Here is a 19,300-nt window from a genome sequence, read left to right on the forward strand (position 1 = left end):
GTTTTCATTCATTCATCCTGAACTATTGGCTGATGAGAAAATTCCTAAAGGGAAGCTTGTGGACTGTACTGAAGGTATAGAGGTTAGAAAATACTGGTAAAAGAATTCCTTCTGATAAAGATCACTCCATATTCTGTCATCTTTAGCTTCTTTTTCTCAGCACACATTTCTTGAGTACTTTCAGTGTTGCTCAGTTTGAAGATTAGGGATTGGGAATGTAAAGAGCAAGGTAGGGTCTTGGACTTCTGGGAATTGATAGTCCAGAGAGGAAAAGATAATTACACTGCAATATTGATTAGTGCTCTAGTAGAATTATGTATAAAGTGCAGTAGGAGCAGGGAAGGAGCCCTTCTGTTTGTGTCTGGGAAGAACAGAAGATGGGGGAAGGAGGATGCCCTTGGTAGGCTCCACAGAGAAGATTATTTAATTAAGTTACGCTAAGATCTATTGGAAATCAGTGAGGAGGGTTTTAGAAGAATTTTTGGCCAAAAATCAAAGAACTCTCTTTTCTTTGACAAATCTTGAATTAGTTTTTTCTTTTTATTATAAGGCTGTGAGTGAAAGGTTTAGAACTCTGAGACATCAGTCAGAAGAATGTTTTATTCTGGGTCCTTTTATTTTTTTTTACCCAGAGATTTCATTAAGCAGTCAAATACTACTTGTACTGATTGCTCGGCCCTCTACTTTTGAGATCCCTTTTCTTGAACTAAAGGACTTGTGGAACTAGAGACATCCCCTTACCCCCGCCCCCACTGTCATTAGAGAGGCAAATTAAAAGAAGTTTGTCTATATTCAACCTCTGGAAGAGACTTGATCATTGCTTTCCCTCTATGCGGTGACTTACTTTCTTTTAGGTAGTTGACGATGATATCCAGTCACATTTTTCTTTCTCATTTGGGGCATTTAGAAAAGAAAATTTCACAAGAAGAGCAATGAGCAGCTGCTCATATTACTGCATCTTTTCCAATCTCTTCCTCATTCAGCAGTCCCTCTTCCATTTTATCACAGCAATCTATATCCCATAAGGAACAGCTAGAATAACTAGGATAGAGAAAAGTCAGCCTGCTTTAGTGGTTGGGAAAACAAAGTCTGATCTAGAGGTAACTTCTGGGTTCATATCCTAGCACCACTGCTTACTAGCTTGGTGACCTTGAGCCAGTAGAAACTCAGTTTTCTCATTTATAAAATGGAGATAACAATGAGGCTTAATTTATGTGAAAATTATACATGTAAGTAGTAGTATAATGCATAGAACAGTACCTAGCCATAGAAACTAACATTTATTAAATATTTAGTATTGTTAGCAAGAAAATGTATCTTCTCACACTGAAGTTTTTCTAGGTAAAATAGTGTGAAGTCAGGTGTTTGTTTTTAAATCTAAAAACAAAACAAAACAACCTGAAAAATTAGAGAAAACAGCTTTACAGAAATGTTGATAAATGAAACAGTGATTGATGGGGAGGGAAGAACTTACACTCTTCTCTACTTTTGTGTATATTTGAAATTTTCCATAATAAAAGGTTGGGGTTTGTTGTTGTTGTTTTTAAGTGCATCTTTTAGGGGATTTCTTTTGACATCTAAGAATTCTCAACATTACAGTTACTCTAAAACCTTCCTAAGCCTCCAGTGCTTGCTTCTGCTTTCCAGGAACCGAGTGTGCTACTAAATTCTGTGTCACTGTGTCATTGGGCAGTGGAAACTGCCCAATATTCATACATCCAAATTTAAAGATTTTATATACCATATTGCAGGAGGAATGTGGGCATATGCTTTCTCTCCTCTCTTTATATATGATTTACCGGGCAACTAGAAGCAAAACGAAGGAGCAGAACACCTCCTGCCCTTCTTTTTTGAGATGTTTAGTGCTATTTCACCTTGGAAAAGTATAATTCTTCAGGTTCCTTATTAGACACAGAAATTAATAAGGGGCAGTTTCAAAATTAGTTCCTATGAATTCAGTTTGAATCCTCTCCATTAGGTTAATCATCTTCTTTCTCTTTATCAATAACGTGTATATTATTGATACAAAATACAATAATGTAAATCATCCTTCAAATCCATTATTGTAATATAGGTATACTCTCTTTTTAGTTTAGTGCCTTTAATAGCATTTATAAAGAAATACCAACCACTTTCTTTCTCATATCCCAGCTAATAGATAACTTTATATGGGATTATAAATTCTTAGAGTAGGAAAGGACAGTTAAGAACTTCTTCTTAATCTCCTAACATGTAAGTCTGTTGTGTTTATCTTTGCCAAGTGACTATTCAGCCTTTGCTTAAAGTCTAATAGTGCAGAACTCATTACCTCATGAAGCAGGCCATTCATTGCTTAGAAAAAAAAATTTTTTTAAATTGGAGTATAGTTGATTTACAGTGTTGTATTAGTTTCGGGTATACAGCAAAGTGATTCAGTTAAACATATATATATATATATTCATTCTTTTTTAGATTCTTTTCAGAAAATTCTAATTGTTAGAAAGTTAGTCTTTACATTGAGCCAAATTGCACTTCCTTATAATTTCCAGTGGTAGTTCCTAGTTCTGCCCTCTAGGATCACAAAAAATAACTCATCTTTTCCATTTACTTACTGTATTTAGGGACCTTTCCATGTTAAATGTCACAACTTAAGATTTTTTAATGGTTACAAAGTATATAATTTATTATTCCATCTTGATAATTAGGTTATGTCCGTTTTCATTAGTAATGCTGCAGTGAACATTCTGGTTCATAAATGTTTATGTACAACTCTTATTTCTATAGGATGAATGCTTAGAAGTGGAATTGCTGGGTAAAGTATATAAACATTCTAAAAACTTTTGTTACATGTTACCAGATTGTCCTGCCTCAAAAAATTGTATTAACTTTTGTCACCAGTTTGATAGGTAAATTTTAACATTTTGTTTTAATAGTTAGTGAGGTTAAACATTTTCACATGTTTATTGGTAATTTATATTTAATCATAATTTCTTAAAATTATCTAATGTCTAGTCCGTATTCCAGTTTCCCCAGTTTTCCCAAAAATGTCTTCTTGTAAGTTGTTCAAACAGGATCTAATCAAGGTTCATGTGTTTAGTTATTGTGTCCTTAGTCTCTCTTAATCTAGGTCACTTGTTTTGTAATTTGTCCAACCTTCTGAATTGTATCTGTTTGCTTGTGGCATTGTTTAACCTGTTCCTCCATCCCCTATATTTCCTGTAAACTGGAAGTTGGGTCTAGAGGAGGGATTAGATTCAGACTAAGCATTTAAAATAAATTGGAATAATTCATTGGTACCATTGTGTATTAATCCCATGTCAAATAAGGAGGCACCACCTAATGACAGATTGTTCTACTAATAGTGATGCTAAGTTTAATCACTTTGTTAAAGTGTTAACTGTATCTTTCCATTCTAAGGTACATTTTCCCCTTTGTAATTAATAAGTCATCTGTAGGATGATGCCTTGGTACTATTTGAATATTGTGTTCCACAACAAATTGTTTACCTAATGGTTTGAGCATTCATTGGTGATCTCTGCCTGAATCAGCTGCTACACAGAGTTGCACAGAAAATGTTTGTTTCCTAAATACAGTATATCATTTCTTCTCCAATTACTAGCTAGCATACTTGTGTGAAGATTTCTTTTAGTATCACTATTACCTCATGAATTAAAAAAAAAAATCAATGTCTTCTAATCAATTTTAGCCATTATTCTTTTTGATGCTCAATTTGTCCCAATTTTGACCAACGAGAAATCCTTCAAGGGGCTCCTGTGTCTTCTGACATGACCCCATTAGTCTTTTTGTGTGTGTGTGTGATAAAAACAAGTAACATAAAATTTACCATCTTAACCATTTTTAAGCATACAGTTCAGTAATGTTGTTTATTCACATTGTTGTGAAACAGATCTCTAGGACTTTTTTATCCTGCAAATTTCAAGCTGTATACCCATTAAAAAGTAACTAGCCTTCCCCCACCACTCCCCAAAGCCCCTGGTAATCACCATTCTACTTTTTGTTTCTATGAATTTGAATACTTTAGTTACCTCATATATGTGGACTCATACAGTACTGGTCTTTTTGTAACTGGTTTATTTCGCTTAGCATAATGTCCTCAAGGTTCACCCGTGGTGTAGCATGTGTCAGAATTTCCTTCCTTCTTAAGGATGAATAATATTCCATTGTATGTATATACCACATTTTGTTTATCCATTCTTCCTTTAGCAGACATTTGGATTGCTTCCACCTCTAGGCTATTGTGAATAGTGCTGCTTATGAACGTGGGTGTGCAGATACCTCTGCAAGACCCTGCTTTCAATTCTTTTGGATATGTCCCCAGAAGTGGGATTGCTGGGTCATATGGTAGCTCTATTTTTAATTTTTTGTTGATACTTCCATACTGTTTAACACAGTGATTGTACTGTTTTGGAATCTCACCAACAGTGCACAAGAGTTCCCGTTTGTCTACATCCCCACCCATGCTTGTTATTTTCTGTTTTCTGGTAGTAGCTATCCTAATGATTGTTAAATCAGTATTCATTATTTGTATTACAACTAAGTAAATACTGTTCACTGCAAAGCCAAGTAGTGTAGTACTATGGTTTCATTTTTCTTTCTTGAATTATTTGTTTTTCTGGAGTTGTTAATTACCTCACTTTTTTAAACTACAAATGAATTTATCTTGAATTTTTTTACAAGTGCAACTTATATCCTTATCAGTATTCCCCCTTCTTCCCCTGCAAATGTTCAAACATACCCAGTAATCTATCAATTCCTTTTTAATTTTTTTCTAGAGACCTTCTTCCTAGAGCCTTCTGTTCTTTTGCTCCAATCTGTACTGCTTGTTCTCTAGGCCTGCTACCGAGCTGTCATCCTAGTATTTTCCTTTGCTGCCCCTCTGGGTTAAATCTTGTTTCTTAGATTCCATTTCTTCCTCTTTCTTGATCTTTGTTTTAGGGAAGCACATCCTCTGAGAATTTCTAAGTAAGGGTGCATAAGAGATAAATTTGGGGAGCTCCTCCATATCTGAAAATGTCTTTATTCTGTCCTCATACTTGATTGATGGTTTGATAGAGAATTCTAAATTGAAAAATCATTTTTCCTCAGAACTTTGAAGGCATACATCCAGTGTTGCTATTAAGAAGTCTGGTTTCAATTTAATTTTTATTCCTTTGTATGTGACCTGTTTTTTTCTCGCTGGAAGTTCTTAGAGTCTTCTCTCTCCACTGTATTCTGATCATTTGTATTCATTATTGAGATATCTTGGCGCAGGTTTTTCTTTTTCTTTTTCCTTCTATTCTTATACTTTATACTCAGTGGGCCTTTTTAATTTGCATATATATTTCTCAGTTCTGAGAATTTCTTATATTTCTTTGATAATTGTTTCTTCTCTGCATAATCTGTTCTCTTTAAGAAATTCCTAATAGTTATTGAACTTCCAAGGATTGATCTTCTGTGTCTCTTATCTTTTCCTTCCCTTTTCTGCCTCTGTCTCTTTATTCTGTTTTCTGGGATATTTTCTGTTCTTTTATTAACTTCTTTATTTTTACACTCATGTTTATGATTTCCAAGAATTCTTTCCTGTTTTGTTCTTTTTTCTTATCATGTTCTTATTTTATGAATTAATTTCTTATCTCTTTTGATATATATATATTTTCTCTTTTGCGTTTTAACTGAAGTATAATAAACTGCACAAATTTAAAGTATACAGTTTGGGAACGTCCCCAGCAGTCCAGTGGTTAAGACTCTGCCTTCAAATGCAGGAGGTGCAGGTTTGATCCCTGGTTGGGGAACTATGATCCTATATGCTATGGGGTACAGGCAAAAACTGAAAAAAAAAAAAAAAAACCTAAAAAAAAAGTAGACAATTTGTTGAATTTTGACATATGTAAACACCCATGAAACTATCACTGCAATCAAGATAAACATACTGTAACACCCCAAAATTTCTTTGTGCCCCTTTGGAATTCCTCCCTCCTGCCTTTCCTTGCTCCCTCCACTCCCCAGGCAACCACTGATCTGCTATTACTGTATACTCTTTCTTGAGCCTGGTTTTTTTCTTAAAACAATTATTTTGAAATTCATCATTTTCTTGGTAGTTTATTCCTTTTTATTGCTGAGTAGTATTCCATTATACAGGTATACCACAGTTTTTTTATCCATTCATCTGTTGATGGGCATTTGGATTGTTTCCAGTTTTTGGCTATGTAAATAAAGCTTTGATAAACATTCATGTACAGATCTTTATATGGATATGCTTTCCATGACTGGGTCAAATGGTAGGTATGTTTAACTTTTTGAGAACCTACCAAACTGTTTTCAAAGTGGTTGTACCATTTTATATATCCACCAGCAGTGTATGAATTCCAGTTACTCCCATCTTTACCAAGATTGTTTGTTGCTAGAAATAGATATTCAGTTGTTTTTTGTACATTTTTATTAGAAGCGGGTATTGGGTTTTATTAAATACTTTCTCTGCATCTATTGAGATAATTATGTAATGTTTGGGAATTGCATTATTTGGTTTTCTTGTGTTAAACCAATCTTGCATTTCTCGTCTTATACATTCTGCACTTGGTCTTAAAGTGTCATCCTTATGATAATAGCGTTGGGTTGATTTGCTAAAATTTTGTCATGAATTTTGTTTTGAATCTGTCTTCATAAGGAATATGGTCTGCACTTTTCTTGTAATCTCTTTGTGTGGTCTTGGTAGCAGAGCAATGCTGGCCTCACAGAATGAATTGGGAAGTATTCCCACCTCTACAATTTTCTGGAAGAATTTGTATAGGAAAGCTGGTATCTCTTTTTGGGTGAGCTTTGATAGTCTTTCAAAGAGTGTATTTCATCTAAGTTAATAAATTTATTGGTGTAAGGTTAATAATACTCCCTTATTAACCCTTTATATAGTATCTAGTGATATCATCTTTCCCATTTTTAGTATTGGTCATTTGTGTCTTCTCTCTTCTACTCAGTCTGGCTAAAACTTTATCAACATTATTATTCTTTTTTAAAAAAAAAACAGCCTTTTCATTGATTTTTCTCTGTTTTTCTGTTTCATTAATTTCCATTCTGATATTTATTACTTCCTTTTTTCTGCTTGCTTTGGGTTTCATTTGCTCTTTTTCTAGTTTCTTTAGACGATTGCTAAGATCATTGATTTGAGACCTTTTCTAATAGGAGGGATATTAAGAGCAAAAGGAGATAAACTTAGGCAGTCAATCTGCTATGTTTATCTGGAAGTTATGCCTTAACTTTTTTTTTTTAATCAACTTTATTGTGGTATGTTTTACATGCAATAAAATGCACCCATTTAAAGTGTACATTTTGGTGAGTTTTGGCAGGTTTATACACTTGGGAGATCATCACAGCAGTCAAGATTGATAGAATATTCCCATCACCATAAAAATTTCCCTTGTGCTCCATCCCAGTCGATCTGTCCCTGCCTCCACTCCAGCTCTGGGAAAGCACTGATTTCTTTTTGGTCATTATAGATTAGATTGGTCTTTTCTAGAGTTTCATATAAATGGAATTATGCTAAGTATGTGCTCTTTTGTGTTTGGTTTATTTTACTTGGAGTAATTTTTTAAAACAACAAACAACTCCATGTTGTTGCATGTATCAATAGTTCTGTTCTTTCACTGCTGAATTTTTTCTTGTATGAATATACCACAGTTTGGTCTTTTTTTTTTTAAGATATCTCCCCTTCCTTTTTTAAAAAAAATTTATTTATTTATTATCATTTGTCTGTTTATTGGCTGTGTTGGATGTTTGTTGCTGTGCACGGGCCTTTCTCTAGTTTCAGCAAGCAGGGGCTACTCTTCCTTGTGGTTTGTGGGCTTCTCATTGCAGTGGCTTCTTGTCGCAGAGCACGGGCTCTAGGTTTGTGGGCCTCAGTAGTTGTGGCTGGAGGGCTCTAGAGCATAGGCTCAGTAGTTGTGGTGCACAGGCTTAATGGCTCCGTGGCATGTGGGATCCTCCCAGACCAGGGATCAAACCCATGTCCCCTGCATTGGCAGGTGGATTCTTAACCACTGCACCACCAGCGAAGTCCCTAGTCATTCGTTGATGGACATTTCTGTTTCTAGTGTTTGGTTATTATGAATAAAGCATCTATGAACATTCATATATTCATATATGGGTTTTTTTGTGTGAACATGTGTTCATTTCTCTAGGGTAAATAATTAGGAGTGGAATTGCTGAGTCATTTAGTATGTGTCTTTTAACTTCCAAACTGGTCTCCAAAGTGATTATACTATTTTATGGCTTTTGTAAGGCAAAGGCTTAGGTTCTTTTTTTTTTTTTTTAATATGAATATCTAGTTGTTATAGCACCATTTATTGAGAAGATTATTATTTCCATGGGTTTATTTCTGAATTCTCTATTCTGTTCCATTAATATATGTGTATTTTCTTATGTCGCTATTACACTGTCTTGATTACTATAACTATAGTAAGTCTTAAAATTGTTTGGTCCTTTGGATTTCCATAATTTTTTAAAATCAATTTCAGCTTGTCAATTTGTTAAAAAATACCTGTCGAGTATTTCATTGGGATTGTGTTGAATCTATAGAACAGTTTCGGGAAAGTTGATATCATAATGATATTGAGTCTTCCAATCCATGAAGAGGATGTATTTCTCCATTTATTTATGTCTTTAATTTCTCAGCAGTTTTTTGTACAGGTCCTGTACATATTTTGTTAAATTAATTCATAAGTATCTTATCCTTTTTTATGGTATTGTATTGTAAGTGATAATGTTTAATTTTCAATTTCTAGCTAGTCATTGCTAGCATATAGATATACAGTTGATTTTTTATCTTGACCTTATGTCCTACGACCACGCTAAATTTTTCTATTACTTTTGATAACTTTAATAGACCCCTTAGAAGTTACTATGTTAACATGACTTTATCTGCAAATAAGGACAATTTATTTCTTCCTTTTTTTTCTTGCCTTATGGCACTAAGACCTCTAGTACCTTAAGTATGATATTAGATGTGGATTTATCATAGTTGCTCTTTATCAGGTGAGGAAGTTCCCTTTCTGCTTGTGGTTTGGTGGGAATTTTTCATCACGAATGAATGATGATCTTTGTCAAATGAATTTTCTGCATTTATTTGAGTCATATGATGTTTCTTCTTTATTCTGTAATATGGTATATTACATTTACTGATTTTTTTGACTGTAGGCCAACTTGCATTCCTGAGATAAACTCGCTAGGTCTTGATGAATTATCCTTTCATCAATTTGCTAATATTTTTAAGGATTTTTGTGTCTTGTTCATGAGGAATATTGGTCTTTATTTTTTCTTGTATGTATTGTCCTCCTCTGGTTTAGGTATCATGGTGATGCCAGCTTCATAAAATTAGTTGGAAATTGTTTTCTCCTCAGTTTCTCAGTTTGTGCAGGATTGGTATCGCTTCTTCCTTTAAATGTTTGGTAGAATTTACCAGTAAAGCCTAGAGTTTTCTTTTTGGCAGGGTTTCTAACTATAGATGTAATAGATATAGGCAGGGCTTTTCAGAATTTATCTTCTCGAGTCCATTTAGGTAATTTGCGTCTTACAAGGAATTTGTCCGTTTTATCTAAGTTGATGAATTTATTGGCATAAAATTATTCATAATATTTCCTTATTATTCCTTTACTGTAGGATCTGTAGTGATGTTCACGTTTCATTTCTTTTTTTTTAATTAATTTTTGGCTGCATTGGGTCTTCATTGCTGCATGCAGGCTTTCTTTAGTTGCAGCGAGCTGGACTACTCTGTGTTGCAGTGCACGGGCTTCTCTTCGCGCTGGCTTCTCTTGTTGGGGAGCACGGGCTCTAGGTGTGTGGGCTTCAGTAGTTGTGGCACATGGGCTCAGTAGTTGTGGCTGGTGGGCTCTAGAGCACAGGCTCAGTAGTTGTGGTGTAGGGGCTTGGTTGCCCCACAGCATATGGGATCTTCCCGGACCAGGGCTCAAACCTGTGTCCCCTGCATTGGCAGGTGGATTCTTAACCACTGAGCCACCACAGAAGTCCCCGTTTCATTTCTAATATTGGTAATTTGTCTTTTTTTTCTTAAACAAATCTAGTTAAAGGTTTATCAATTTTATTAATTTTTTCCCCGAAGTAAGTTTTTAGTTTCATATTTCTATATTGTTTTTGGCTGTTTTCTTTTCTTCACTGTATTATTTCTTTTCCACTTACTTTGGATTTAATTTGCTCTGTTCTGTAGCTTTTTAATGTGGAAACTTACTGATTTGAGACCTTTCTAATTTCTGTAAGCATTTAAAGTCTCAAGTTTCCCTTTAAGTGCTACTTAGGTGCATCTCACAAATTTGATGTTTTCATTTTCATTTGGTTCAAAGCAATTTCTAATTTCCCTTGTGATTTCTTCTTTGACCTATCGGTTATTTAGAAGTGTGTTGCTTAATTTCCAAATATTTAGGAGTTTTCAGCTATTTTCCTATCATTAATTTCTAGTTTAATTCTGTTGTGGTTAGAGAATATACTTGGTGTGATTTCAGTCATTTTAAATATAGTGAGGCTTACTTTATAGGCCAGCATATGATCTATCTTGGTGAATGTTCCATGTGTACTTGAAAATGTATATTCTGATGTTGGTAGAGTGTTCTATAAATTTCAGTGAGGTTTTGTTGGTTGATGGTGGTGTTCAATTCTATATCCTTACAGATTTTCTTATTAAAAGAGGAGTGTTCATATCTCTAACCCTAGTTGTGGATGTTTTTGTTCCTTCTTTCAGTTCTGTCATTTTTGCCTCATGTATTTTGAAACTCTGCCATTAGATGCATATACGTTTAGGAATATTATGTCCTCATGATAAATTGACCCCCTTATCATTATGAACTGTCTCTTTTTACTCTTAGTAATATTCCTTGTTTTGGAGTCTAATTTGTCTGATATTAATATAGCCATTCAAGCTTTCTTTTGACTAGCGTTTGCACGATATATTTTTTTCATCCTTTTACTTTTAACCTATCCATGTCTTTATGTTTAAAGTGGCTGTCTTGTAGACAGCATATAGTTGGGTCTTGATTTTTTCCACCCAGTTTCACAATCTGTCTTTTAATTCAAGTGTTAGCCCAGTCACATTTAATGTAATTATCAGTATGGTTGAATTTAAATCTACCGTCTTACTACTTGTTTTCTATTTGTCTGTATGTTCTTTTTTTCTTCTTTCATCTTTTCCTGCTTTTTTTGAGTATTTTTTTAGTATTCTGTTTTATCTCCATGCTTGACTTATTACCTATACCTCTTTTATCTTCAGTGGTTGTTCTAGGGTAGTGGTTCTCAACGTTTTTGGTCACAGGACTTGTTTACACTCTTAGAGATTATTCATACTCCTAAAAATTGAGGACCCCAAAATGTTTTTGTTTGTTTGCGTTATATCTATCTGTATGCAACCATATTAAAAGTTGTAACCGGTAAATTGTTAAAATATTTATTAATATATTTTAAGATAATAGTAAATTCATTGCATGTTAACATAATGTTTTTATTAAAAAATAACTATAATTTTCAAAACAAAATCAAAATTTTAGGGAGAAGAATGTATTGATTTACATTTTTGCAAATTTCTTTTAACATCTGGCTTAATAGAAAACTACCAGAACGGGGAGGGTGGGGGGGAGTCGAGGGAGGGAGGGAATATGGGGATATGTGTATAAAAACAGATGATTGAACTTCGTGTACCCCCCAAAAAATAATAAATAAATAAAATTAAAAAATTAAAAAAAAAAAAAAACGACCAGATTCTTGTATGTGATTCTGTGTTCCATATCATGTCGTGTAGCCTCTTGAAAACTCCCCAGTACACTTTGGAGAGAATGCAAGTAGTGAAAACAAATAACATCTTAATGTTGTTATGAAAATAATTTTGATCTTATGAAGCCTCAGAAGGGCGTTGGGGACTCCCAGGGATCCTGGGATATTCTTTGAGAACTGTTACTCTGTAGTTTACAGTACAGATCTTTAATCAGTCTACTTTATTTTTTTTTAATGAATTTTATTGAGATGTAATCGACATACAATAAACTGCATATATTTAAAGTGTTACCTTCAAATAATATACCACTTAACATATACTCTAAGGCCCTAACAATAGTACCCTTCCAAATCTCCATTTTTTGTTATTGTTTTCATACATTTTATATATACATATATTATAAACTCTTCAATACATTGTTACTTTTACTTTATTTTTAAAAAAATATTTATTTTTTTATTTTGGCTGCACTGTGTCCTAGTTGCGGCATGCAGGATCTTCACTGCAGCATGTGGACTCCTAGTTGCAGCATGCAGATTTGTAGTTGCGGCATGAGAGCTAGTTGCACCATGTATGCAGGATCTAGTTTCCTGACCAGGGATTGAACCTGGGCGCCTTGCATTGATAGCATGGAGTCTTACCCACTGGACCACCAGGGAAGTCCCTGATTATTGCTTTTACTTTAAACATCTTTTTTTTTTTAATAAATGTATCTGTTTATTGGCTGCATTGGGTCTTCGTTGCTGCCCATGGGCTTCCTCTAGTTGGGGTGAGCAGGGGCTACTCTTCATTGTGGTGCATGGGCTCCTTATTGTGGTGGCTTCTCTTGTTGCAGAGCACGGGCTCTAGGCGTGTGGGTTTCAGTAGTTGTGGCACATGGGCTCAGTAGTTGTGGCTCACAGGCTCTAGAGCGCAGGCTTAATAGTTGTGGCGCACAGGCTTAGTTGTTCCATAGCATGTGGGATCTTCCTGGAGCAGGGATCGAACCTGTGTCCCCTGTATTGGCAGGCAGATTCTTAACCACTTTGCCACCTAGGAAGTCCCCTTAAACAGTTATCTTTTAAAGACATTTTTTAAATGAGAAAAGACTTTTTATATTTACTCATATATTTACCATTTCCAGTGCTCTTGTTTCCTTTCCATCTTATATTTTCCTTTTTCCTGGTGAACTCCTTTTAATTTCTTATAGTGCAGGTTTGCTGGTGATGAATTCTCTCAGCTTTTGTTTACTTATTTTATGTTTATTTTGCTTTCATTAAAAAAAAGTTTTTATTTTGAAAACTTATAAACTCATGGACTCATAAGAAGTTTCAAGTTTTGCCTCAAGTTTAGGGATCATAGTTCTGAGCAGTCTGAAAACAGTTGTTTCATACATCTTGCCCAGTCTCCAATTGCTCACAATGGAGGTATGCCCATTCATTATTATTAGAAGTGGAAGTCTCTGCTTTGATATTCTGTTTCAGCATTTGCTTTTACTGTTGAGAACATTCATACGTCACTCAATATCCCCTATACAATACAATACTGCAGAAATGAGTTATATATATAATTCCTGTTTCTCTTCTTTTTTGCCTTGTATGTATGCAAAATTCAGTCAAGATTTGTACTGGATCATCACAATTTTGTTGACCTGGAGGTGACACTTTTGCATTGTGGCTTTCTACTTAATCTTTTTTTACTTTTTTTTTTTTTTTTTGGCTGTACTGCACGGCTTGTGGGATTTATGGGATCTTAGTTCCCTGACCAGGGATTGAACCTGGGCCCTTAGCAGTGAGGGCATGGAATCCTAACCACTGGACCACCAGGGAAATCCCTATTCCTATTTCATTAATCTTTTTGTAAAAGCAGTAGCCTGTACCCCTGTAGCACATTTTTTTTCTTTCCTTCCCTCTTCATTCCCTCCCTTGTATTAGGTAGTTTTTTGGTTGCATTGAATAGAGACATTCTGATTGCCTTTAAGGAACTGAGTTTAAGGATTTACAGGAAAAGATGAAGATTAGAGGCTCAACAACATAGCTTGGCTTCATAGTAAAAAGAATCAGCCATAGAGCCAGGCCCCCTCAGAAATGGGTGCCTTTGTTCCCTTTTCAATAGATTTTCCCTGCTGAGTTAGTGATTCTGATACTTCTAATCTTATCTGTCTCTATGACTAGTGCTTCTGCTGCTCTCTATTAGCTGTCTCAAGTGTCCGTCCTTTCCTAGAGCCCTGCCTGTGTGTGCTATTTTCTCTCTTCTTCATTATTAAAGCTCACATTCACATTCCAAGGAAGAGTATCTGATTGATTCAGTTAATGACCTGTTGGTGCCAGGCCAGCTCTTAGATCATTAGCCAAAGGAGAGAGTTCTCTGTTCTTCATGTGGTACAGAGTATGGTGATGTTCAAGACCTGTCAGAAGGGCCATTGGCATAGAAAGCATTCAGCATTATCGTTCCTCCTCCTTTATAACAACTGATTTACTTTTAACCTGTTAAGGATAGTTACTAGACTGGATTTTTCCCCAGAGCAGTCAGCTGCATGTTTATAGATTGTTTCGGTGAACTGCTGATCTCATCTCCAAAATATTGAGGCTGTTTCCTCCTAATTTCATTCTTAGGTGAATTTCATTCTTAGCCGCAAAACAAAGGACAGTCTTCACCACCTTCTAGCCACAACTTAAAATAAACCCATGGTACTGATTGTTGGTCCAAGAAAGCCCATCTGTTAGAAGAGAAAATTAAAATGTTTCTATTCTCGTTAGCATCTCTAAATTTGGAGAAAGAAGAGATTGAAGCTATGAGCTGAAATAAGGTTTTTGGATTAATAGCCCCACATGGGTTTGAATCCTGGCTTTCCCATTTACTAGATGATAGATGAGTATCTTTTCTAAGCTTCAGTTAATTCATGAATAAAATGGAGATTATGGTATTTGCCTCATGTGGTTGTTAGGATTAAATGATAGGATACATGCAAAACAGTTAGCAAAGTTCCTGGCACATAATAAATGCTTGATAAATATTAGCTCCCATTATCTCTAGATCATTAAGCCTTATTAATAATAAAGGTTACCCTGGTACATCAGTAAGTTCTTAGTGCTAATGAAAACTAACATTTCTTGGTGCATAAGCTGAGGCAATATTTTTTTAAAGCGTTTTTTAAAATTTATGTATTTATTTATTGGCTGTGTTAGATACTTGTTGCTGCATGTGGCATTTATCTAGTTGCAGCACGTGGCCTTTCTCTAGTTGCAGTGAGTAGGGGATACTCTTTGTTGTGGTGAGTGGGCTTCTCATTGTGTTGGCTTCTCTTGTTGTGGAGCACAGGCTCTAGGCACGTGGGCTTCAGTAGTTGTGGCTCGAGGGCTCAGTAGTTGTGGCTCTAGAGCACAGGCTCAGTAATTGTGGCGCATGGGCTCAGTTGCTCCACAACATGTGGGATCTTCCCAGACCAGGGATCAAACCTGTGTCCCATGCATTGGCAGGCGGATTCTTAACCACTGTACCACCAGGCAAGTCCCTGAGACAGTAATTATTGAGCCTTTGTTTACTCAGAGCTGTGCTAGGTACCAACTGGGTATACAAGACATATTACAATATGATTCTTGCTTTCTAATCCCTACAGTGATTTTTCCCAGTCCTAGAAAATTTTTTTTCTTTCTTTCTTTTTTTTTTTTTATTATTTTTTGGGGGTACACAAAGTTCAGTCATCTGTTTTTATACACATATCCCCGTATTCCCGCCCTTCCTTGACTCCCCCCCCAGTCCTAGAAAATTTTTAAGGAAACTCAACCCTATGATGGTATGCTATTGGAATTTGGGCTCTGTCACTAGCTGTGTGACTTTGGACCAATTAATTCTCTGTGCCTCAGTTTCTTCAACTGTAAATTGAAGGAAATACCTCAGGATTATTGTAAGGAATAAATGAATTAATATATGTAAAGCACATAGGATACTGCCTGGTACATGGTAAATGCTGTATGTAAGTTGCTGCTGCTAGATTATGATGCCCAGCTGTTGAATACTTGAAGCCTCCTTGGGCCTAATTGATCAGTCTTTCTTCTTTTAGTTTAAAATGAATAGGTTTCTTTGTAGGAGGTTTATAGTATCTTTAGTCTCCATTGTCAGGACAGTTTTATAGAGTCTAGGTGGTAAGAGACAAGTGAGCTGAAGGAGTCTGCAGATAATTTTGTTCCATTTTGAGACTGGACACCAGACTTTCCATATCTTGCCAGCCCTCCTTTGGTGATGCTTTGGCAGGAAAAATGTATCTTGAAATTCTTACAAAGCTGATTTCCTCACCATTGAAATGTCCTTTTTGTGGGGGCTAGATGGAGGGTGGTGCTAGTGATATGAAAGTATGGTAACGGAAAGGCAATTTGAAGAGATCTTTGATTTTAGCTTAACAGATCAAACAGGCAAGGGATTTTCTAATCAAAAGCTACTTCTCTCTTAAAGGGAAAATTCATTTCTGATTTGTATTTCCTTCTCAAGAAGTGAGATTAATATGTTTTATTTCCATATTAGTGCAGTTGAACAGCTTTTCATTATGTTTATTGATTACTTGTATTACTTTTGAGAATTACCTATTGATGTCCTTGACCTCTTTTATTTTATTTGTTTGATGAGGAGACTTACCTTTGCAGAATAAGGACAGTAAACCCTTGCAAATACATTTCAGGTTCATTTTTCATTTTGTCAGTTGTCTTCTTTTACACTTGGTTGTGCTTTTTTTATGTTAACTGCATAGAAACTTTTAATGTAATGAATTAATAAATTTTTTCTGAAAAATATCATCTCGTTATGGCTAGAGAATTTCTGCCGAGTGCTATAAAACATGTCATAGTTTATATGTAGATGGATCCATTTAATCAGCATTTTTCCTTATAAATAGGTGATTGATTGTCACAGGATTTGAAGAGTCTTTGCAAGCTAACATAGTCCTGAGACTGTAACACATAATAATAATAGCTACCGCTTACTGCACACTGCCTGTGTGCCAGGAAATATGCTACGTCTTTTATGTACTATATCCCTAATATTCAAGTTCAAGTGAAATATTATTATTGTCCACAATTCATAGATAAGTAAAGAGGAATGATTTGCCCAGGGTCACAGAGCTACTTAGGGCTGGATTGGAATTTTAACTCAAGTCTGTCTGAACTCCAAAGTATATACTTTTTCTACAGAGTTGGGCTTCTTGAGACTTCAAATAAATTAAACTGGTCCTAAAAGTTAAGTAAATATGTTTCATCAGAACATGAAAAGACAGTCTGTAGCCTAGTTGGACAGCTCTTAGTTCCTGACAGCAGAGTAAATACGGTAATGAGAAGTATGTAAACCAGCTGAAAGAAAGGTCTCCACTGTGTAGGGCAGTGGTTTTCAAAGTGTGGTTCCCACACCAGCACCAGCAGCATCACTTTGGCGTTTGTTAGGAAAGCAAATTCCCCTGTCCCATTCCAGGCCTGCAGAATCACAAACTGGGGGTGGGCCCCAGCAACCTGTTTTATACTTGCAGCTGATTATGATGCATGTTAAAATTTGAGAGCCACTGGTCTAGGGGAATTATTTTATTCTCTGTAACCATAATTTTTGCTTTTGTGAGCTTCAGCCTAAGTCTCAGCCCTTAAGTACAAAATAAGCATTATCAAATAGTGGCAAAAGCATGGAATCTAACAGGAACCAGTTTTGAGTCCAGTTCAATAATCATTTAAGGCAAGTTCTCCTCCCTGAGCCACAGTTTCCTATCTCTAAAATGATGTTAATAAAACCTATCTCCGTACAACATATTTGTTTCAGAATTAGTAAGATAATATGTAAAGTGCCTGGCACCTTGCCTGGGTCCCAGGTGTTTGAGAAATTGCCTCCAGCGATTTTTCTTGTTAATAAGCAAAAAAGCCCCCACCCGCCTTCTATTCTCAACTTCTCTTGTTTCTTGAATGTATTTTGCTGTCTTGTGTCTCTGGGCCTTTATATTAGCTATTTCTACTGGATACCCCTATCTTCCACGCCTTTACCTCACTAACTTCTATACATACTTTAGATCCCTGCTTATAATTTCCTTCCCCTGGAGGGGACTTTCTCTAACCGCTACTCCCCAGTCTCTGTACTCATATAGCAGCATGTATTTTTCCTGTCACTACACTTATCAAAGCTTTTGGAATTGCCTGTCTCCTGTATAAACTTCATTGAGCAGGTCCAGTGTCTTGTCTGTACCATATTCTAGGACCCAGTAAAATTTCTCACACATTATGGGAGCTAATAAATTAATGTTGAGTGAGTGAATGGTGGCTGTCATTATTGCTGCTTCTTCATCATCATATCATCCAAGAGCAAGCCCCCCTCTCTGGCTTATAGTTTTTGTGCCAACTGCTTGTCATAATCATAAACAGACAGTATTAGGACCTGCGCGTGTTTTCTCTTTCCCTGAGAGCACATGTTTTGGCCGAGGCTGACGTGGTAGTTCCCCGAGCTGCTCCCTAACTACTGGTCTCTCTGTGTCCAGGTACCTTGGGGGAGCTGTGTGCCTTGATGGATCAAGTTCATCACGTGCAGAGCCAAAAATGGCAGCATCCTTCGGACCTCACCAGACGGTGAGTGGGTATTTAGAAGAAGAAAGAAAAGGGTAGAATTTTGCTGCAGGAGAAGTGTGGTAGGGCTTTGGACTTGTAATTGCTGTTTAATTCCGGAGGTAGTAAAAGAAGTGATACAGTATAATGGAATAAGAATTGGACTGAAATTCAGGAAACCTGGGTTCTAATACTAGCTTTGCACTTTTTAAGTAGCTATATATAATTTTGATCAAATCACTTCCCTTCTCTGGTCCTCATAACAGTAAAATTAAGATATTAGACTAATTGATGTCAGAGGGCCTTTCTAGTCCTGAAATATTCGGGTTTCTTTCTTTTTTTTTTTTTTTTTTCTTTTTATTATTTACTTTTGGCTGTGTTGGGTCTTTGTTGCTGCACACGGGCTGTGTCTAGTTGCGGCAAGTGGGGGCTACTCTTTGTTGTGGTACGCAGGCTTCTCATTGCGGTGGGCTTCTCTTGTTGCAGAGCACAGGCTCTTAAGTGTGAGAACTTCAGTAGTTGTGACACGCAGGCTCACTAGTTGCAGCACACTGGCCCTAGAGCGCAAGGGCTTCAGTAGTTGCAGCCTGTGGGCTCAGTAGTTGGGGCATGCGGGCTTCAGTAGTTGTGACACACTGGCTCAGTAGCTGTGGCTCACGGGCTCTGTGAGTGTAGGCTCAGTAGTTGTGACGCATGGGCTTAGTTGCTCCACAGCATGTGGGATCTTCCTGGACCAGGGATCCAGCCTGTGTCCCCTGCATTGGCAGGCGGATTCTTAACCACTGCTCCAGCAGGGACGTCCTCTTCTGGTTTCTTGAAGCAATGTGGTTTTACAGAGTTATTCAGTTACTTGATTCAATTAGTCTTAAACCTTGGAGTCGCCTGTGACTCTTCTCTCTCTCACTTCATAGTCAGTGCATTAGCAAATCCTATAAGCTCTACGTATAATATATCCAAAGCAAGATATATCCAAAACCTGACCATTTCTCAATCATTTTCACTTGGATTGCTGCAA

General features: G+C 36.2%; 1 protein-coding gene across 9 annotated transcripts in view; it reads left to right on the forward strand.

Annotated features, from left to right (window-relative positions):
- The window catches only part of S100PBP (S100P binding protein), a 31,849-nt gene that overhangs the window by 10,914 nt on the left and 1,635 nt on the right, over positions 1-19,300 (forward strand). For 7 of the 9 annotated variants that reach the window (XM_057704193.1, XM_057704202.1, XM_057704210.1 and 4 more), the window contains one exon: positions 18,222-18,309. The exons of 1 other annotated variant lie outside the window; for it this stretch is intronic. In XM_057704193.1, the coding sequence (XP_057560176.1) occupies positions 18,222-18,309 (88 nt within the window). Of the gene's footprint in view, positions 1-2,763; positions 2,792-18,221; positions 18,310-19,300 lie in introns of all 9 variants that reach the window. One more of the 9 variants, XR_009048575.1, reaches the window with a different exon arrangement.

This window comes from Hippopotamus amphibius, chromosome 1 (genome assembly GCF_030028045.1).
Source record: "Hippopotamus amphibius kiboko isolate mHipAmp2 chromosome 1, mHipAmp2.hap2, whole genome shotgun sequence".
Classification (NCBI taxonomy): domain Eukaryota; kingdom Metazoa; phylum Chordata; class Mammalia; order Artiodactyla; family Hippopotamidae; genus Hippopotamus; species Hippopotamus amphibius.